At 42.5% G+C, this 23154-nt stretch overlaps 1 protein-coding gene across 1 annotated transcript; it reads left to right on the forward strand.

The window, feature by feature from the left end:
* Positions 1–13311: 13311 nt before the first annotated feature.
* Positions 13312–19872, forward strand: HMGN1 (high mobility group nucleosome binding domain 1). Its single transcript, XM_060010293.2, has 6 exons — positions 13312–13503; positions 13828–13860; positions 13952–13981; positions 14064–14114; positions 17152–17280; positions 18901–19872. The coding sequence occupies exons 1-6, from the start codon at positions 13489–13491 to the stop codon at positions 18946–18948; spliced, it is 306 nt and encodes a 101-aa protein (XP_059866276.1). The 5' UTR covers positions 13312–13488; the 3' UTR covers positions 18949–19872.
* The last annotated feature ends 3282 nt before the right edge of the window (positions 19873–23154 follow it).

Consider the following 23154-nt stretch of genomic DNA (forward strand, 5'->3'; position numbering starts at 1 on the left):
AGGCACACCCAGAAGGCAACACTGAAATGCAAAGTGAAAATGAGATTGCCTCAACTATTCCCAAAACAGGGAAAACAGAGGGGACAAAGAGAAGAAACAATTTAGCAGGAACTGAATTTACCTCTTCTTAGCTTTGCCCGCTTGGTTTTACTAAATGAAAATGATGATGATGATCACATACCAGGTTGAATCAAAGAACAGACTATCTTCCCACCGGGAACTAGGGGTACATCAATATTCAGAGTAACTTAGGTAAAAATCTGCAGTGTTTATTTCAGTAACTGGCTGTCACAAACTAAGCGCAGGCAGATACCTCATTTGCACAAATTTTATAGCCACCATATTGCTCAGTGGCTGTCAGAGGACTGGACCTGTCCATATGTTGGCAGCCAGTTTTAGGTCCAAGATAGCTAACGATGAATGAAGTATTAGGATCTCTTGGAAAACTGCATTTTAACGTAGTTGAATGTTCAAGCATTCTTGTGTGTGTGTGTGTGTGTGTGTGTGTGTGTGTGTGTGGTGTGTATGTGTGTGAGGAAGTAATCAGAGAGGAAAATATCATAGATTGTAATTCAAGCTATTTTGTTGTTTTTTAAACTTGTTAAACTTGTTTAACTAGTTTTAAAAAAGCATTTCTGCAAAATTTTTAAATGCAAATGTTAAATATCTTTAAAAGCAGCGAGGTTATTGCTAGATGGTGGTCGAACAACATTGTGAATGTACTAAATGCCACTGGACTGTATGCTTTAAAATGGTTAATTCATGTCATGTGGATTTCACCTCAATTTAAGAAAAATATTGCTACAGCCAAATAACCTTTAAGATGTTTTTATTTTTGTCTCTTTGTTATGCTAAGCCCTTCTGAATATGCAAAATTCAACAGGTTAAAAATTAATCTTCTTATTGTTATTAGTGCAATAAATTTCATTTAGACCTCAAATTTTCACAGGCTTTTACTATGTCCAGAAATTTATCCCTAAATAAAACTGTCATTAGCTTTTTCTTTTTAAAAAATTATTCTAAAATAATTTCAAACTGAGAAAAATTACAAAAAATATAAATGGTATCAAGAACACCCAGTACCCTTTTTTTATATTCACCTACTTTAACATTAACATTTTAGCCCATTTGCTTTATCTCTTTCAAAATACCACTAAGAATATTCCCTTATATAATCACAGTACATTCATCAACTTCAGTGAAGTTGACATTGATACAATACTTTAATCTGCCATTTGTGTTCGTTCCAGTTTTGTCAGTTGACTGAATAATGTCCTTTGTAACATTTTCCCTCCATTACAAGATCTAGCCCAGGGTCAGGCATTGCATTTAATTAACATGTCTCTTTGGCCTCCTTTAATCTGGACCATTTCCATAGCCTTGCTTTGTCTCTTATTACATTAACATTTTGGAAGAATTTGAGTCCAGTTCCTCTACATTCTCACCAATACTCGCATGGTCAGTCTTTTAAATCTTAGTCATTCTAATAGGTGTGTTGTTGCATCTCACTACAGTTTTTTGCTATATTTGCATTTCCCTAGTGACTACTAATATTGAGCAGGTTTTTACATGCCTATTTGTCATTCTTATATCTTCCTTGATGAAGTATCTGTTCAAATCTTTTGCCCCCTTTTTTACTGAGTTGTTTATTTTCTTAGTATAGAGCTTTGAGTTCATTCTGGACACAAGTCCTCTCTTTGGTATATCCTTTACAAATATTTTCTCAGTCTGTGGTTTATCGTTTCATTCTTTTAGAGGTGTCCTTTGAGGAGTAGATTTTAAACTATAGTAACAGAAAGTTAATCTGCCTGGGGCTGACGATGTGATCAAGATTGGCTGAGAAAGGACAGCAGGGATTTTTTTCCAGGTGATTTGCATGTTCTAAAACTGGATAGTGGTGATGATTGCACAACTGTGTAGACTTACTAAGAATCATTGAATTTTACACTTAAGGCAGGTGAGTTTTATGCAGTGGGTTTTTACCACAATTAAAATTTTTTTTAATTTTAAAGATTAAAAAATGTTTAATTTAAAGGGATTAAAGGCTTCTGTGTCTCAGACACTTTACTAACTGCAGGATATAATATTTTTAAATAGAATATTGATTTATTTTTTAAAAATTTATTTATTTTTTTATTTTTGGCTGCGATGGGTCTTCATTGCTGCACGCAGGCTTTCTCTAGTGGTGGTGAGCGGGGGCTACCCTTCGGTGCGGTGCAGGGGCTTTTCATTGCGATGGCCTCTCTTGCTGTGGAGCACGGGCTGTAGGCGCGTGGGCTCAGTAGTTGTGGCACACGGGCTTAGTTGCTCCACAGCATGTGGGATCTTCGCGGACCAGGGCTTGAACCCGCGTCCCCTGCCTTGTCAGGCAGATTCTTAACCACTGTGCCACCAGCGAAGCCTTGCTCAATATAATATGTTGAGGAACCAAATGTCCTCAGTCCTTGTTCTCCTGGGGCTTAACTAAACAAATAACTGTAAGTACTGTGAGTAATTGCCAGCAGGGCTTCCGTGGTGGCGCAGTGGTTGAGAGTCCGCTTGCCGATTCAGGGGACGCGGGTTCGTGCCCCGGTCCGGGAAGATCCCACATGCCGCGGAGCGGCTGGTACCGTGAGCCATGGCCGCTGAGCCTGCGCGTCCGGAGCCTGTGCTCCGCAACGGGAGAGGCCCACGTACCGCAAAATAAAAATAAAATAAAATAATTGCAGCATACAAGTGTTTAGAAGGTGCACACAGATTCATCTAAGCAACTGCCGCTCTCCTAGTTCCCAGGCGGGATGACAGGTTTATGGGTGCTCATTAGATTGTTAGTAAATAACATAAAATAAAAGAGGGTGGGAATTCCCTGGCGGTCCAGTGGTTAGGACTCTGTCCTGTCCCTGCCGAGGGCGCAGGTTCGATCCCTGGTTGGGGAAATAGGATCCCCCAAGCCGCGCATGGCACGGCCAAAAAAATTAAAAATAAAAATAAATAAATAAAAGACATCGAAACGGGTCTCCCTGCTTCTGCCCTTGAGCCTCTAAGACCCAGAGCAGTCAGAGTGGTCCTTTAAAAGAAATAAAATAAAATATAATAGGGTTATGGATGAAATAATAACGTTATGTGCACCATTTAAAATTGTTTTTCAAAAATGTCGTACGAGGAGGGGGACTTCCCCAGTGGCGCGGTGGGTAAGACTCTGCCCTCCCAACGAAGGGGGTCCCTGGTTCGATCCCTGGTCAGGGAACTAGATCCCACACACATGCCGAAACTAAGAGTTCGCATGCCACAAACTAAGGAGCCCACGTGCTGCAACTAAGGAGCCCACCAGCCACAGCTAAGGAGCCCGCCTGCCACAACTAAGACCCTGTGCAACCAAATAAATAAATATATATATATTTTTTTTTTATGTAATATGAGGAGGGAGGGATAAACTAGGAGTTTGGGATTAACATTTACACACTACTATATATAAAATAGGTAACTAACAGGGCCTACTGTAGAGCACAGGGAACCGTACGCAATATTTTGTAACAACCTATAAGAGAAAAGAAGATATATATATATATATATATATATATAAATAACTGAGTCACCTTGCTGTACACCTGAAACTAACAGAACCTTGTAAATCAACTATACTTCAACTTTAAAAATGTAGTGCAGGATGCTATTAAATACAAAGGGGCCTGATCTAGTGTGCGGCTCGAGCATGTAAGAACTAACGAAGGACTTCATATACTTCATTCTTTTCATCTCACACCCCTGGAAAAATACACTAGATTAATGGGTCTCTGTTAGAAATTTCCAAAAGAAAGAGAGAAAAATACAGCTTTCTGATGCCCTCCCACCAACCGTGAACTTACTAGCACTACACCGGAAGAGGCAATTCTCTTTTCCCTTAGGTTGGCTCAGAGATGAGAGAGGTGGAAGGTTCCACATCAAGTTTCACCATGTCTTGTATACAAGACAAGCACACAGGTAGATTCAGTGAATCTACAAGTCTGAGATCACTCATCCCACTTAGGGCTGTTAATGGCAAGAATAACTTTGCTGGTCCGGTTAACAGGACAGGTAACTTTTGGTAATAGGAAAGCTCTTTTTAGATCGAACCTAAATTTATGGTATTTCATACACAACGTGGTAGGCTGAGCTGATCACATAGCCTAGTATCACTGAAAGGAGCAAAGAGCATTGTATGACGTGTAAATATGATCAATACAAGCGACAGGAAAATTATGCCAAATGATGTGAAGTAAAGACCATACGTCAGAGAATTAAACTGGATTACACTTGGGCTCAAAAAGCAGGAAAAGATATCTAAGACTCATCTATTTTTGCTAATTATTCTCTGAATGGAAAGGAAAATGAGAGGTCATTCAGATGGGAATCACATTCTATATCATTTAACTGTAATGAAATGTCACATTCTGATCCCTTTCTTCCCATTTTTTCCTTAATGAAAATTACACCAAAGGGAGTTCTTCATCAATTACAATGTGTCAGTTACAAACTAAGAAAGGATTCAGAAAGAAATCTTTTTTATTATTATTATTATCTGAAAAATGTAAAAGTAGAATTAAGAAAACATTTTTTTTCTGCTTTTAATTGTTATTCTAGCCAACACTCCAAACCACAGATGTGGGGCAACATCTCACCAAATTTGGGACAGCTTCCTCCTGTAGGTTTATGAATGGGGCAACCCTCAAACCATGTCAGCTGAACACAGCTACACCATTGCCTCTGCTTTTATTTTATTTAATTAATTAATTTTTTTTTTTTTGCCTCTGTTTTTAGAGTTCACACAAGCCAGGGAAACCTTGAACACTTTCATGTGATTTCAAGAGTTGGGTAGAACAAGTGCCCCTTAATGATGGAGTAGACTCTTTCTGCTCAAGCCTCAAATATTACAAAGTGGCTGCCCATTTGAAGGGGTGATTCTTTTTTGAAGCCACAGAAGCTGAGCAATCTGGAAGAGATGCAGGGAGTGTTCCTGCTATAGATGGAATATTTGTGTTCCTCCAAAATTCAAAAGTTGAAACATAATCCTTCATGTGATGGTGTTAGGAGGTGGGGCCTTTGGGGTGATTAGGTCATGGGTGTGGAGCCTTCATGAATAGGATTAGTGCCCTTATAAAAGAGACCCCAGAGAGCTGCTTTCCCCCTCCTGCCACTTGAGGACACAGCTCAAGACAGCCATCTATGAACCAGGAAGTGGGTTCTCACCAGACAATGAATCTGCCAGCACCTTGATCTTGAGCTTTCTAGCCTCCAGAATGGTGAGAAATATATTTCTGTCTTTTATAAGCCACTCAGTCTATGGCATGTCTGTTACAGCAGCCCAAACAGATTAAGACATTTCCTTTTCATATTTGGAAAGCCAAACTCAACTAGGGAGCAGGAAAGAATAATGTGACAATTTTCCAGTTTCCAATTTTTTTCTTAGTGTTCTTTCTAAAATAACAATCGATACTGTGGACTGCTGGAAGGGAAAGCTTATAACAATAATTCCAATGATCTTATCTAATAACAAGTATTTATATAGTCATGTATCCGTAAAGTTTGCAAGCAGGCTAGAAATATATACTGCATGGTAAGTTCTATGTCTAGTAGTCATCTTTGGGCTCTTTGTTTGTGTTGGGGCATTTCTGGCCAACTCATTGAGCATAGTGGTCCTTGAGAGCTCCTGTATCAGGGCCTGTATCTTTGCTTTCATCTGCGTCCTTTGCATCTCATCTTTCTGCAGCAACTTGGATATCCAGCAGAGCAGTGAACAATAGGCATTCAAGTGCTCTGACCATCACCTCCCTTCGCACCTTTTGCTCACAGGCTCACACCTGCCCTAGTTTATCTTCCATCTTCACCACATGGACAAACTGGCCCAGAGACTGGGCTTCTTGGGATACAGTACAATTCAGCACAGCACAATAGGGTCTGGAACTCTTCCCACTTCTCCCTTTCTACTCTCTTTAACTTAAGTCTGGTTCCCTCCCTACCACTCACTGAAACTGCTCCATCAGGACAGTGGGTGACATCCTTAGTTGTCAGTGTAGTAGACACTTTCCAATCCCTATTTGACTATCCACATACCTGTGGTCTCAGCCCTCACAGCACATCACTTCTTTCAAGCTGTGTCCTTCCCCAGAGCTCCAGACCTGTAGATCCAACTGCCTGCTGAACACTGGATGTTCCCTAAGCACCTCAAACTTAAAGTGTCAACACCAAACCCACCTGCTTCCCCTCAAGCCCCTTGTGTCCCCAACCTGGTGAGTGGCTCCCCATCGACACAGCCTACAGGACACAGATGATGATCAGCCCATTCCCTTCTTTGTCCTTCCTCACAGGGCCTGTATTTTGTTCAGGCATCCACGCCCTCTACTCCTGGCCCTACCCCCGACTCGAGGGGTGGACTTGATTTGCTCTAAGAGTATCCCATCCCCCCTTGCGTGTGACCCAGTTCTGACCAGTAAGTAAAGGCAATCAAGTGAGGGCTTCTGGGAAAAGAGACATGCTTTGCCTGGATGCTATAAATCTGGATGTGACATCTGGAATTGCACTTCCAGACTGAGGATGAAGCCAACTCAGAAGAAGGAGTCTATAGCAGCCAGGAGCACAGCAAAAGGCAGAAAAGAACCTGAGACTGTGATAATACAGTAAGCCGCTGAATCCCCCAGTCTGGAACACTCTGTCATGGGAGGTAATCCACCTTCTTATTGTTTATGCTGATTTGGGTTTCTATTACTCTTAGCCGAAACTCTCCCTCCTCTCCCTCCCACCCAATCCACTGAAGAATCCTGCCAGTTACCTCCACCAAAACACATCCCAAATCCCTCCCTCCACTGATCTGCATCCCCACAGCCAACATCCTATTCACTCATTGCGTAGACAACATTAAAATGTCTCCTCTGGTCTCCCATGCCTCCTCCCAGCAACCAGACTTCACATCGCAGCCTCTCAGCCTGACCTCTACTTGGAGTCCAGATCAGTGACATAAGTCCCCTTCATAGCTCCGCCACTGCCCTCACATCCTGGCCACTGCTTTCTTCTCTAACTACAACACGTAGTTAATTAATCTCTCCTTCCAACACGCCAAGGTCAATCCTACCTCAGGACCTTTGTAGGAGCTGTCTCCTCTGTCCAGAGGCTTCTCCCTCAGATCCCCCAGAGGCCAGGTCATCTTACCCTTCACTTCTCTCCCCAGAGACCCCTCCTGACTATCCCATCTACTAGCCCCATTCAGTGTGCCTCCAGCACATTCTATATTGTGACAGTTTTCTTCCTTCAAGGCACTGCCACCCTGTGAAGGAATCTCATTACCTTTTTTATTTGTACTCCCACTAGAATGGAAGCCCCATGAGGACAGGCAACTTGACTCTTGTGTTCACCACTATATCCCTAGGTCTAGGACAGCACCTGGCATTGGGTAGGCAAACTGTTTAACTTTGTCTATCACCACCAATTCTGCCCTACATTATGCTTGTAATTCTTTTTTCTGAAATCCCTTGGGAAAAAAAAAAAGAGAGAGACTTCCCTGGTGGTCCAGTGGTTAGGACTCCATGCTTCCACTGCAGCAGGCACAGGTTCATTCCTGGTTAGGGAACTAAGATCCTGTATGCTGCACAGCGCAGCCAAAATAAATAAATGAATAAAATAAACTAAAATTCCTGCAATCAGCTCCTCATCGACCAGGCTGAATCAACGCGTGATTTTCCAAAGCGGGACACGTGGACCCCAGGGTGGAGTGGTGGTAAGCATACTTCTGTGAATGTATACAAAGGTCCTGAAGGTTCTTGGGGATTTCTTTTTTTTTTTTTTTTCTGCGGTACGCAGGCCTCTCACTGTTGTGGCCTCTCCCGTTGCGGAGCACAGGCTCCGGACGCGCAGGCTCAGCGGCCATGGCTCACGGGCCCAGCCACTCCGCGGCATGTGAGATCTTCCCAGACCGGGGCACGAACCCGTGTCCCCTGCATCGGCAGGCAGACTCTCAACCACTGCGCCACCAGGGAAGCCCTCTTGGGGATTTTTTTTTAAATTTTGTGTGTTCAGGTGATCGTCGACATTCAGGATCACCCAGCATAGACTGCTACTTTTGACCAAGCATTGCCTATTTTTGTGCCTGTGTTGGGTGCGTGTTTAGGTTTGGCCCCAAGTGGGGCCAGCTTTCCACAGTTTTACAGGTAATTGTAAAAGCATCTATAAAACTATAGATGATTTTAATTCATAAATGGTGTTATCTATATCACACGAAACCTAAGTCGCACCACAAAGGGCTGAATGAATGATCGCTTGTCAATTGTACACATAAGGTGCCAGAACAAACGCCACAGAGATCATATGGGCCAAACACCATAGGCGTGCAGCAGTTTGCTTTTAGCAAAACTCATTCTTCATGTTAATGCTGTTGGTTTACATTTTATTGGTTTTGTAGAGATTTGGGGGTTCAAAAGTTAGTTTCAGATTTATAGTTGTTTAAAACCTCTAAGCATTAAACATTCCAACCTTATCTTAAGTTTTCAAAGACGTAAGTGAACTCTATAATAGAAATAATTTAAGTCAGGACTTGCAAGAACATTTTGTTGTTTTATACAACGTGCCACGTGACGTGTACATACGTGGTTATTCACTGCAGCGTCCTTTGTGGGAACGAAAGCCTGGGCGCAATTCGAAAAGTCCAGTCAATAGAGAATTGGTTTTAAAATGTTTGGCACATCTATACAGTGGACTACAATGCAGCAATAAAAAGAAGGAGGAATCTTATAAGTACTCGTAGGAAACAAACTCCATTAAGTGAAAAATGCAAGTTGTCAAACAGTGTGAAAAATGAGAAAAAGGAAGGAAAAAAATATATATACACATATATTTGCTTGTATGTGCATAAAATATGTCTGGAAGGATCCACAAGAAGCAGCAACATTGGCTCCTCCTTGAGAGAACCAGACATCTGGGGGGGACAGAAGTGGAATGGAGACTTCTTAGCAATCTTTTTTTTTTTTTTTTTGCGGTACGCGGGCCTCTCACTGCTGCGGCCCCCTCATTGCGGAGCACAGGCTCCGGACGTGCCATGGCTCATGGGCCCAGCCACTCCGCGGCACGTGGGATCTTCCCGGACCAGGGCACGAACCCATGTCCCCTGCATTGGCAGGCGGACTCTCAACCACTGCGCCACCAGGGATGCCCTCGGCAATCATTTTGCACTTGGAATTTTGAGCCACATAAATATTTCTTCCAAAAATAAACAGAAATATAAAAGGTGGCATCTATAATCACGCACGCTCACACACAGGCATCTCAAACTGCCTCTGGAGGCTTGGCAGAAGACACAGGTGAGAAAAATCAGCAGCACTGGGACCCTGGCACTCTGGAGAAAGGAAGCCTCCTTGCAAGTTATAAGGTCAAGTGCAGCCTGTGGAATGCACACACAAGGGAGGCCAGGAGAAGCTGAAGAGCTCAATTTGTATGTGAAATCATCTGATTTTGACATGTTGCCGAAAAAGTCTTTAAAACTTTACTGCTGGTATCTAGCCAGAAATGTATACATTAAGTGCACAGCTCAATGAATATTCACAGGGCGAACACAACAGTTACAAGTAACATCCAGATCAAGAAATGGAAGATGGGGCTTCCCTGGTGGCGCAGTGGTTGAGAGTCCGCCTGCCGATGCAGGGGACACGGGTTCGTGCCCCGGTCCGGGAAGATCCCACATGCCGCGGAGCGGCTGGGCCTGTGAGCCATGGCCGCTGAGCCTGTGCGTCCGGAGCTTGTGCTCCGCAACGGGAGAGGCCACAGCAGTGAGAGGCCTGCGTACCGCAAAAAAAAAAAAAAAAGAAAAAAAAAAAGAAATGGAAGATGGCCAGCTCCCTAAAGCCCTCCGCTGCTCTGTTCCAGTCACTCCCCCCCCACCTACCCCCACTACTATCCTGACTTCAGACAGACTATATTCGTTGTGCCTGCCTCAGTACAGTGTATGAACAGGATCACAAGTACTGTGGGCTGGCATCTTTCTCTCAACATCGTGCCTGTGAGATTCATCCACCTCTTGTGTGCAGTTGCAGACAGCTGTTTCTTATTGTTCATACTTTTCCATTTATTCATCCATTCTCCTGTTGGTGGGCATTCAAGTTGCTGCCAGTTTGGGCCTATAAAATAGCTCAGATATGAATATTCTATTTCATGTCTTCTTGTGAACAGGCCTAAGCATTTTTGTTGGGTATGTTTCTAGGAGTGGCATTACTGAGTCATGGAGTATCTATTTAGCTTTGAAAAGATACTAACAGTTTCCCTACTGTGTTATCGGTTGCTCCACGTGCTTGTTTTGGCAACTTTAAAAAAATCCCGACCAAAGCAAACATCTGTAGGCCGCAAGTCTCTCACCTCTGGCCTCGTGCCTCTTCAGTTCTCATGGGAGAAAGATCTTCATGAGGTTGAGATCTCAGCACATCATCCCTTAATTAAGACCGTACGGGATTCCCTGGCGGTCCAGCGGTGAGGACTCCGAACTCTCACTGCTGAGGGCCCAGGTTCAGTCCCTGGTCAGGGAACTAAGATCCCACAAACCGCACAGCAGAAAACAAAACAAAACAAAAAAACCCAAACCTTGCAATGTCTCCCACTCCTTGGATAATGGCCAAACCCCTTAGCCTGGCATCAAATGCTTTCTGCAGGCTGCCCTTCTTTTTTCTGCCTCTTTTCTTTAATCTTCACTTTCCACCGTCGATGGGCCCATCCGTGCCATTCTGAGGGCTCTGGACGGCCGTCACGTTCTGTTAAGTCTGCATGCCTTGAGATGTGCTGTCCCTCTTCCTCTGGCTTCCCCTTTCCCTTAGTAGGCCAGGCCAATTTGTGTACTTTATTCTCTCCACTAAACTAGCACCCCAAGTCCTTGGGAACAGTGTCCTGCCTTCAGTCTCTCTACCCCAGGGCCTATCACAATGACTGGCACAGGGAACGTGCTCACTACATGTTTGTGCCACAAACTTGGACTCTCTGATGCTATCATTTTTTAATGCAAATAGGAGAGGGGAAAAATAAAGAAAAGTAACCTATAAGGGAAAAGCATCTGAAAAAGAATATATGTATATGTATAAATGAATCACTGTGCTGTACACCTGAAACTAACACAACACTGTAAATCAACTATACTTCAATTTAAAAAACTTACTAATTCAACAAACATGTAATAGTTTCTGGGAACAAAGTGGTGTCAAGATTAACAGGGCTCCTACCCTCATGGAACTCATACTCCTGTGAGGGAGACAGGCAACAAATAACTAAACACATAAAGCAATTACAGAATGTGATCAGAGCCATAAAGGAAATATGCAAGGTGATGTGAAAGGAAGCAACAGAAAAAGGGGAGATTAGAGAGGGACAGGATTGCCAGAATGGATCTCAAGAAGAAGAAAAGAAAAAACTTAGTGTTCTCAGCAAAAAAAAAAAAAGAGAGAGAGAGAAAAGGATAAATTTCCATCTTACCCTACTCCCCCCAATTGTTCTTCCCAAAGGCAACCACTGGCACCACGTCCTTGTGCATCTTCCTGAAATATACAATGAATGTATAACTTTATACTCAATATAGCTGTTTAGTCTCGATAGATGCTGTGCAGATAACTGGAGATGGGGAGTTGCAATCCTAAACTGAAAGGCCAAGAAAGGCCTCAATGAGATAGTGACATCTGTGCAAAGATCCAAAGGGGATGAGGAATAGAGCAGCACTGGTCTGACGCAGTGCATGAAGCATTCCAGGCAAAGGGAGCAGCAGGCGACAAGTCCTGAAGCAGGACTGCCCCGCCTACTTGAGGCTGGGAAGGTGAACCGAGGGAAGCAGCGGTGAAAACCGTTTGAAGTGGGCCAGATGGCAGAGGAGTATATGTCACTTTAAGGACTTGAGATTTTCTTTTCTTTTTTTTTTGGCGGCGCAGCGCAGCATGCGGGATCGTAGACCCCCCACCAGAAACCCGCGACCCCTGCAGTGGAAGCGCAGAGTCTTAACCACTGGACCACTAGGGAAGTCCAATAATTTCTTGAATGAGAAGGGAAGGCACTAGAGTTACTGATCAGGAGTCAGAGTCTGACTAGTGGTTTTCAAAATTCACTTCTTCCGTGAAGAGCGGCCTCATTCTTTTTCGAATGACTAGAATACGTAGCTCATTAATCTACTACGTGAAGGTGAAGGTGTCATAGTTTCTCCGGGCCTTTCAAATGGTGGACATTTAGTCTGTTTCCAAATTTTCGGACTCAAAGTACTCCATGAATTTTCTCTTCTTCTTCTCCATGAATTTCAGCTGACAATTTTCCGATTAAAACCTTTTTCTGCATTAACCCAACTGAATCAGTCCTTCTAAACATAATTTTCTTATTCATTAAAGAAACTGGGTAACATGTGACCTCACAGGTTCCGGGGTTCCCAGCTCAGACCCCCCAGCCTGAAGCTCTTTCCACCTCAGAAAGGTGCTTAGGTGAGCCACGTGGTTAAAAAACAGGCAGGAGCCGGATGGGCGTGCTTCCTGTTTCACTTCTGCACAGTAGATCAGCCGGCCAGGGGGTCTGAGAGTGGGTCCGCGTCCTAGGGCCGGTGGGGGCCGGGACTCAGACGCCCACTATGCTCCTGAGACAAACCGCCTGCACCCACGGCCCCCCAAAGGACGGATGACTTAAAAGAAGCTACAGAAAGGCCGGACCGCGAGCAACCTTGTATGGTAGCCGGGCCGCAATTCCATGGCCTTCGCAAAGACCCGCGCCTGCGCACTGGAGACCCGCGCGTGCCCGCGCCGACTTTCCTTCCCACGGCCTCCCTTCCCGCTCCTGCGCACTAGGACCCATTTCCCGCAGGCCAGCAAGACGGGAGACCTATTAGATAGCCTTTCTTACTGACTGAGTTGGGAGAAATTGGTTCGTACTTGAACCTGTTGTCTCTCCCTTCCCAGTCTGTGAGATCCAATTGACCCTAGAGGGGAGAGACCCTATCCTGGGGCTTTCCGGGAGCTGACGGGCGCTCAGGTATCCAGCAGGGTGGTGAGCGGGCTCACCCGGCAACCACGTGGCGGGCCTCCGCCAATCGGCGCGCAGACCGCACTTTGCAGCTCAGCTTCAAACAAACTACCGTGAGGCGAGAGCTGCCTGTGGGGCCCCGCCCCCTCGCCTGGGTCTGGGGCCCTGCGAGACGGCGGGCGGGTAGGGGCGCCGAGAGCGGGGGCGGGGCGCAGTGGTCGAGTGACGGCCCGCCTCACCTATTCGGGGCCCGGGCCGCGGCGCGGTGGGCCCCGTAGCCAATGGGCGGGGGCGGGGGGCGGCCCGGCCGACGGGGAGGGGGAGCCCGCGGCTGGGGGACGCGGGGGGAGGAGGGGGCGGGCTCCCAATCCGGTTCCATCCGGTTCTCCCACCGCCCCCGCCGCGGGTCCCAGCAGCTCGGGCGGCGGGAGGAGCGGCAGCGGCCAGGCAGCCCAGGTTCGCGAAGGCTCTCGGCGCGCCGCGGCCCGCAGGCACCCGGCACGCGCCCGCCCTGCCGCGACGATGCCCAAGAGGAAGGTGAGCGGCGGCCGCGGCCCTCACACGCCCCCCTCCGCCGCCCGGCCGGCCCCGGCGCCCCGCGAGGCCCAGGCCTGCCGCGCTCTCGGCAGCGCTGCGCCCGCGAGGCGTCCGGACCTGCGGCGGGCGGGCGTACGGCGGCCCCGGGCTCGCCGTTCTGGAACGTTCGGCGGCCCGAGGAGCAGGGTGGGAGATTCGAACGCGGCGGCGGGAAGCCGCTGACGTCACGCGGCCGAGCATTGTTCTCGCGGGCGGGCGGGCGCTGGGCTCGTGGGCACTTTTGTTTGCGGGCTGCGTCCACTCGCCGTCTGCTTTCTCCCGCAGGTCAGCTCCGCCGAGGGGGCGGCGAAGGAGGAGGTAAGAACCCGCTCCTCTTCTCTCCCGGGGGTGGTTTCGGTTTGCACCGCACCCCGCATTCCTTGCTCATTTTCCTTTTTTTCTCCCAAAGCCCAAGAGGAGATCGGCGAGGTTGTCAGCTGTAAGTAAAGCGAGCCCCCTGACCTCTCTTTTCCGTGGGATTGTACCCAGGGAAGAAACTCAGTGCTATCTTTGCCTTTCAGAAACCGGTTCCTGCAAAAGTGGAAACGAAGCCAAAAAAGGCGGCAGGAAAGGTAGGTTTCACACTCACCTTAAGAGATCGTGGTGTCTTCGAAATGCTGCAGTGCTACCTCACGCGCATTGCCAGCAGCTGAGATCTTGACTTTGAGAATCTCGAAATCAACTACAGTTTGATGTCATAGTCTCCTAAAAAGTCATAGTGTTACCTTATTTATCACTTTAATTCTATGTTATAGTAACTTCAATAAACAATGCTTTTTCTGGTTTGGGTAAAATACAGTAGATGTAGTTATCATCCCGGTTTACGGGAATATAATGTATCACCTTAATGCTGCTGCAGAATTTGGGAAACTTAAGACGGCTAAAAATATTGAAGAATAACTTTCGCTTACCAGGGAAATCCATTCTTTGTGTTGTGTATGTTTTGGTTAGGGGTCCTCTGTTGGTTGCGTGCTTGTACTTCCTCTTTTGACAATATCAGCAAGGCTAGGACTGAGGCCAGGAGATAGGGAATGTGTAAGTTTTTGCATGTAAGGTGCTCGAGGCAAGGTAGGGGGACATATCTTATGTCCAGGGGTAGATCAAGAGCTGTGTTCTCTGAAAACATGATGAACAGTCTTCTAAAAGTATTTTATATACCATTATATGTATAGGAGTTCACTAAGTTATTTTATCGTGAATAGTATCATGGTTGCTGCTCTAGAATAGATCCATGATTGCTTTATTCACATTGCCGGTCTTTGGGTAGTTGTTGGATATATATATGTAGGTTTGAAAACTTTTAAGTTGGAAAAGCTAAATGTGTGCATGTTATTTGTAACTTTGTGTTTGGATTTAGCATTGATGCCACCCTCTGTAAAGCTCTTCCTTGTTCTTCAGGGGAAATTCATGGTGTGATTAATTTCTGTTTACTCAAAACTTAAGTGAGAGTTTGCTATTAGAAGTCTCTCCCCAAAATCCTTATCGTCATTACCCCTTTCCTAAAAGTGTAGGTGAAAGATAAACACTGCATAATCAAAGATTCCTTTCATTTCTTTCTTTAAACATTGTACAGAGCTGAGTGTAAAAATCTTAACGTTTTTTCAATAGAAAGTTCTGTTTTGTGATCCTTTTTAAGAGGGTTCAAGGAAGGTGTAGGCGTAGTATGTCAACTTGAAATTTCTTACACCAGAAAATAATGGGATAATTCTGTATGAGAAATAAGAGTAGGCGGGAAAAATAGTGGCTCTTGTTGCAAAAAGTCTGCTTGAACAGTATACTGTTTTATTATTACACGTTTTATTATTTGCTTTTTTAAATAAACTGATTGGATGGAATACTATGCCTGTTTTCTCAATTTTTTCTTTTCTTTAATTTTTTTAAAAATTTATTTTTATTGGCAGTCTTGGGTCTTCGTTGCTGCGTGCAGGCTTTCTCTAGTTGTGAGTGGGGACTACTCTTCGTTGCAGTGTGCGGGCTTCTCATTGCAATGGCTTCTCTTGTTGCCGAGCACAGGCTCTAGGACCACGGGCTTCAGTAGTTGCGGCTCGCGGGCTCTAGTGCACAGGCTCAGTAGTTGTGGCATGTGGGCTTAGTTGCTCCGCGGCATGTGGGATCTTCCCGGACCAGGACTCGAACCCGTGTCCCCTGCATTGGCCGGCGGATTCTTAACCACTGTGCCACCAGGGAAGCCCAAAGTTTTCTTTATTTACCTGCGTCTGTATTTTGATTTGCCCTAAAATTTGTTTTTTAATGAAAACAGTTCAAATTTTACCTCCAGTTGGGTTTGGGACATCAGTTATAATCAACAGGTAAGTTTTCACATCAGTGTTTCTTGAGAAACAAACCTGTCAGTTCAGTTTTCCCAAAGGAAAAATGATGGGGAGAGGGGAGGAGCCTTTTTCCCCTTTTAGTTTCAATAACATATCTTTGTCTTCATAACCGAATCGTTTTAAAGCCTTAAAAAGGAGGTAAAGCTTTTGATGTATTGATTACCATACTACGGACGTGTTGATTTATTTTGTTTTGTGTCACTTTCCGGCTGTTGATAGTTAAAATGGTATTATTTCAGTCCAGGCTATTGCATAGTTCTGTTTTCACGTTTCAGGTTTTACATTTTTATGTTACTGTGATAATGGTTATTAAATTAATGAGAAATCTAAAGAAATCAGATTATAAAAGAATCATTTTTAAATACAGAAACGATTGTCACACTTCATGGTGGCAATGTATGTAGCGGTGTTGTCCCAAATATGTTTGTTTAGGTAATTTATTATTCTAAAGATACTGAATTACTAGTAGTTGTCATGCATTCATGTATGGAATGCCATTATAGAAGTATCGGTCACTATTGGTCTTATCTAAGTCGGCTGTTAACTACATTCTCTACTTACAGGAAATACTTAAGTGTCTCCTTCCCAGTTGATGGTGTCCAGAAATACTGTTTTATATTACTTTAAAGTGGCTTAACCTTTGAATCTCTTATCATCATACTAACACCTGTGCTTTTCAGGTTCTTCAAACACCTAAATGAAAACGATAAACTCAAAATTGATCCTTTTAGCTACTTCTTATATGATATCAAGGGACTAACTGTAGCAGAACTGTAGTAGAATAGTCAGTCTGACCTTAACAACATGGTGCTTTTCTCAGGTGAAAGGTGACCATCTTGTCAAGATGTGAGGTAACCATCTTGTCAAGACAGTGGTTTTGATTATTTTTCCTGCTTAAAGAGTTTGGGGGTAGGTAGGGTTATATTGGGGAAGCGATTCCTCCAGCATTTCTTCACTTCATTTGTTCTCTCATGTGGAACTTTAGAGAATAGTGGGTAATTGAGAAAGTGGAGAAGGGTTGTAGCTGAGGCTTTAGGTTTAATTAGGTTTAATTGTTGTAAGTCTGATGACGCTTGGTGTGCAGGTGCTGTTAGGGGTCTCCTCAGTGTGCTGTGTGGTCCTGATTACTGGGAGTGGACCTTAAGGTGTGTCCTGTAACTCAGAGTGACACACGACCACATTAACATTGCAACTGCGGTGGATGCAATCTCTCTAGCAAGTCAGAAAATGTTAGTAAGTGCAGAGTTGATACTTAAAATATATTCTTGTTCTGTCACAGGATAAATCTTCCGACAAAAAAGTGCAAACAAAAGGGAAAAGGGGAGCAAAGGGAAAGCAGGCTGAAGTGGCTAACCAAGAGACTAAAGAAGACTTACCTGCAGAAAACGGAGAAACTAAAAATGAGGAGGTCAGAAGTGTTTGTGTGTTCATTTTGACTCTGAAGAGTAGATAATAAACTATATTTTTATGTAGCAGATAAGGCAGTCTTTATCCTTTAGGATATTGAACAGAGTTTTGTACAGTAACTCCCAAGTGAATGGACAGATTATTTTTATGCATTAGATCCTATTTGAAAATATATGTGTAAATGGGTTTTTTTAAGTGAGTGAACAAGAAATTGTAATGTATTCAGAATTTCAAAATCAGGTTCATGATCTTTATTGTATATAGGGTTTATTAATTTAATTGCTTGTGTGAGTTTTAAAAAAGATTTAATTTACTAAATGGTATAACACATTTTTCTTTCTTTAACATGATCTAGGGGTTTTCTTTAAACAAATATTCTAGTTTTTTTTTTTCTCAAATTGCCATCTGTAGAACTGTTAATATAATCTTGTTTGGTTTTTATATTCTGGATATTGCTTTAAATTTTTTTAATTGATTCTCATTTGTCTTATTTTTCCCACTTTCTAATAAAGAAGGCTTATTTTTCTTAAAAGCCACTTGTCTAGGATTAAGTAGTAACTTAGATTAAGCAATTAAAAAGATTGATGTCCTTAATCTTTATCCTTTTAAGCTCTGAGAAAAAGAGGTTTTACCTTAAAAAAAAAAAGTGTGTTGCAAGGTTGTGGTAAATAACTTTTTAAGCCAAGCCTTTTTTTTTTTTAACATTGGCTAAGCAGAAAATATAAATAGAATATTAATTTTTAGACTTTTATATTTATAGATCAGATTTTAACGTAATAACTACTTACTCCCCCGATTTGCAGTCACAAATTCCTAAATCTAACCCCAAGTCAAATATTATGTGATAGTAAGATGAAATTAATCCAGTTATAAGGGGAGAATGAGGCCTTCTGAGCCCTTTTATCAACTACAGTTGATTCTCATTATTCATGATGGTTGTGTTCTATAAGGTTGCTCTGTATGCTGGACAGTTGCTCGTAGTGGAAATTCTCAAAATGTTCTCATCACAACATTTCCATCAACAGATCAAACCATAACCTTATTTTATGTGTGTCTGTTTAATGTATGTTTTGGGTAAGTTAATATTGAACTCAGGGCCAACAGAAACAGCACTATAACTCGTGCCTCAGTGAAGCTGTCTAACGTGTGTCTTCTCCACATGGCGCGTCACATCCTTCTTGCATAGCACATAGTACTGGACAGCACTATACTTGTCTAGTAAACATTGTTGACCAAAAGCACAAAAAAAATGTGAAATGTGTGGCACTAAACAGAGTGTGAAAAAGACACTTGTTTACAGTGTTACAGCTGAAACAAGGCAGAAGGGCCTCAGCTGGGAATGTCTGTGTCGGGTGACTCATATTTTTGCTGCTCTGTATCTGCACGTATATGACCATGGAACATGAAACATGAGTATTGATTTGGGGTTACAAATAAATTTTAGTGAGTCAGTAAATTTATAAATGCAGAATCTACAAATAATGAGGATTGAATGTATTGTTAAGACTTAATAATAGTAATGAGTAAAACTTACACTGTATTAAATGCTAAATATCTCTAACATTATAACACTGACACAGAAGTCAAATGTTCTATCACTGTTTTTCCTTTGATTTTGCAGAGCCCAGCTTCTGATGAAGCAGGAGAGAAAGAAGCCAAGTCTGATTAATATCACACACCTGGTCCTATCAGTGGTCCCTGTTTCCCTTCTTGTACAATCCAGAGGAATATTTTTATCAACTATTTTGTAAATGCAAGTTTTTTAGTAGCTCTAGAAACATTTTTAAAAAGGAAGGAATCCCACCTCATCCCATTTTTTAAGTGTAAATGCTTTTTTTTAAGAGGTGAAATCATTTGCTGGTTGTTTATTTTTTGGTACAACCAGAAAATAGTGGGATATTGAATATGGGAGGCTTTGATTGTCTTGGGTGTCAGCTTAACATTCCACAGATGGAGGGTAGCTTTTATATCCTATAATACAAAGCATACTACATGGCAGTTTGGAGTCAGTTGCGCATTTAATGTCTTAAACACTTTAAATTACTTCTCTTCCCACGTTGTTTTTGGTAGAATTGTTTCCTAAAGCAAACCACTCACCCCTTGATCTTGGCTCTCCTGGGCAGAGTTTTGTGCACTCTGTAACATCTTTGGTCGTGGTAGTCCAGTTCTTCTAGTAACTGTTAATGTGCTGTGAACGATTGACAATTTGAGTATGTAGTGTATGTGATGTTAAATTGTGAATTAGTGGGACTTACGATGTAACAGCATATCAATATTTGAAGATATTGGTACTTGATATCCTGTGAAGGAAAATTTGCCCCCAAATTTTAAGCTGGAAAGTCACTGGAATAACTGTTCAGAAAAGAATCACAACTACATGATTTTTTAGGTTTTTGGTACGTATGTTGAGAATTGTGTACAAATTGAAATGTCTGTGTACTGATCCTCAAAACAACAAATAAAATCTCAATTATGAAAGAATTTCTTGAAGCACATGGATTAAGTTGTGGTTTAAATTTCATTTTAAAGAATTTTCACATTTGTTTTTCCAAAGTCTTAATAAAATTTTGGAAGAGTGGAATACTTCATTTTTTCTGTAATACTTCAACAGTGTACTTTGAAGATGCTTTTGTGACTAAATTGGTTTAATGGGAAATCAGTCCCCTGTTAATTATTCACTCTTCCTATGAACTACGCTTATAAATACTGAATAAGCTAGCACGGGATCTTATAGGTTTGTATTTGTGTATTTTCGAGATTCGCTTTCATGCAAGTCCTTCCCTCTGTTTTGCCGTCTAAATAGTCTTTAGAGGTACTGGACACTGCTGCTTTGGCAAATGCAGAAGTGGAGCCAGAGATGGCATCTTGCCAAGGTCACCACTAAAGAGGGAGAGGCCTTGGAACGAAGTTTAGAACTCTACGTTTGATGTTATTTTGCCTGTGGACTTGATTAGTAGGAGGCAAGAATGCTTTAAAAATTAGTCCTTGGGGGGACTTCCCTGGCGGTCCAGTGGTTAAAACTGAGCTTCCAGTGCAGGGGCCGCAGGTTCAATCCCTAGTTGGGGAGCTAAGGTCCTACGTGCTACGTTGCTGTGTGGCCTGGCCAAAGATTAACGACGAGTCCCGGGGGATCATAGAACTCTGCAAGGGCTGTGTGCCGCGGGAATGCCCAGTGTGAACAGAGCTCACAGCGGTGAGGTGTGGCATCGTAAAACATGAAACTACAGAAAGAAATGCAGAGGACATTGATTTGGGTTGAAATGACACCCAAAAGAGGGCTTTGGCAACTCTTGGGGAGTGGGAAAATTCTTGGTGGAGGACCTGAAACAGTGATGCAAGTAGATTTGCCTGTAGTTTCTAAGTTTTGTTAGACTGTTTGGATATGCAAGTTTAAATGGAGCTGAAACATTTTCTCTTGCTGTATGTATGGATACTTCATGCGATTTTTTGGTACCAGAATTTCTAGCAGCTACTTGTTGCAGTTAAAGGGTTATCTAAAAAAATAAAGGGAATTCCCTGGTGGTCCAGTGATCTAAGACTCCACGTTCCCGATGCAGGGGTCCCAGGTTCGATCCCTGGTCAGGGAGCAAGATCCCATATGCCTTGACTGAGAACCCCCATGCTGCAACTAAGACCTGGTGCAGCCAAATAGATAAATATTTAAAAATTAAAAAATAAACCAATGGGGAAAAAAACTAGTGAATTTTAACCCTGTAACCCATCTGGCAGTGTTCATTTCGTATTACCCAACCGTCCACCCCTAGGAATGTGATAAATGTTTACAGATGCAAAGATTTTCTTATTCTGAACTCATTGCTAGTAATATGTTTAAAGAGATTAATTAATTTTCTAAAAAGCACAGCAGGTAAGGTTTTTTCACTTCTTGTATAGATTGATACCTAAAAGAAATTGCCTCTTTTATAGAAAATTGGAATGTAGTACTTCTAGATCCTTGCCTTAAGCATCCTTTTATGATTTTTTAATGATAAAATGAACCCTCAAGTGGGTGTTCTCTTCAGCTGTCAAAAGAAAACAATTACTTTAAAAAAAAACCCCAAAAAACACGTTGAGGCATCTTTTCTGGGATCAGTACTTAGAAAAAGTTAATTTCTTGCCCTTTCAACAACTAGTTGAATGAGAACTGAGTGATAGGAATGGTTGAGTGGAGGTCAGTTCAGATGTCCTAGAAGGACAAGGAAGATAACTGTTTAGTAATGATGCTAACAAATCAGACAGTCTCGTTTGTTAACTAGAAAAGGCAGTTAGCAAGAACCCTGCATTCTCTTGGCTTGTTTGAGGTTGAATTTGACCTTTCAGATGTAGACTAATCAGGAATTAAGGCATGGAACCTGGTGCCTGATGCGGAGATGCATGATAATCACGGAGGCCCTGGGAAAGGAGTCTTGTCTGGGTGTTTGGTAAGTGTGTATACAAGTGTGAGGGCGGGGGCAGGGAGAAGTGTGTGTGTGTGTAATTTCAGTACAGGGGCAATCCGTGCTCACTGGGGGAAAAACTCAGGAAACAGACAAGCTAAGAACACCCGAAATTATAATTCACTCACTAGGCAACTGTTTAAAGATGCATTTTTCTCAGATCCTTTTCTGTGTTTTTACAAATTTACAAGATTGGTGTCATTATACATCCGTGTTCTTTTCTGTTTGTTTGTTTTTTGGTTTGTTTTTTGTTATTGTTTTTTTGGCCGAGCCTCAACGGCTTGCAAGTTCCCCGACCAAGGATTGAACCCATGCCCCCTGCAGTGGCGACACGGAGTCCTAACCACTGGCCGGCCAGGGAATTCCTGCTACATCCTGGTTTGTAATCTTTCTCATACTGTGTGAACTTTCTCCTAGGTTAATGAGTATACTTACATAGCGTTTGTAAGCACTGCATACTATTTTATTTCAAGAATGTAATTTGTCAGACATTTAGACATTTTCCCCATTAAGACAAGCATTGTGAAACTAAAATATGGGTGATTTCTATTAATGCATACAGATATATCCTAAATATATATTTGCCTATCACAGTCCACAGTTGTTCCATGAGTTTGCAGTAAAAATACATAATTGCAAGACAGTTGAGAGTTTCAAGACATTAAACTTAAATAGGTGATGAAGAGTCTTTAGATAATGGGAGGCAGCTCAGTAACAAATTGATTTTCAGATCATAAATGTTTAGGGTTGTTAAAAAAACAAAACAAAAATAAAAATAAAGTAAAATCATTTAATCCCAGAAGCTGAAAGTAATTATTTTCAACGTGTTGAATTTTCTTCATATATGTTTGGGTTTTTCTTTATTTGTAAAATGTTTTAATGTTTGCTTATTTGTTCATTGTATGGCTGTGCCATAATTTGGCCGTTACAGTTTTTCTTTTTAATTAAGGATAATTTTGCCCATACTCAGAAGCAGCACAGTATACTAAATCCCCATATTCTAGTTAACCAGTCCCCAGAGCCGTCCAACCATTGCTAATCTAGACCATCCTTATTATTTTGAAGCAAATAAGGATGGATATTTTAAAAATAGTATCTATAAATAGGAACTTAAAAGTGAACAAAATGCACAGGAAGCAGATATTTACATAGGTAGTAAAAATGATTAATTTATCTTTGGTCTTTTACACATTTTGTCAGGGAGTTACATGCAGATTCAATTTAACGAGAAGCTGCTTTTTTCTTTTTCTTTTTAATCCAGTGTGGCTAGTTCCATCTTTCGCATCAACATATTACCTTCGGATGCTGATTCCACATTGATTTCTTTTTTTTAAGTAAAACATTTGCTCAAGTTTATTGAATAGCATTAGATTAGATAGGAAGCATTAAAGAATTGAATACCAGAGACCAAAATAAAAAGTCTGTGCAAAAGATGTGAGTAA

This window comes from Delphinus delphis, chromosome 4 (assembly GCF_949987515.2).
Source record: "Delphinus delphis chromosome 4, mDelDel1.2, whole genome shotgun sequence".
Classification (NCBI taxonomy): Eukaryota; Metazoa; Chordata; class Mammalia; order Artiodactyla; family Delphinidae; genus Delphinus; species Delphinus delphis.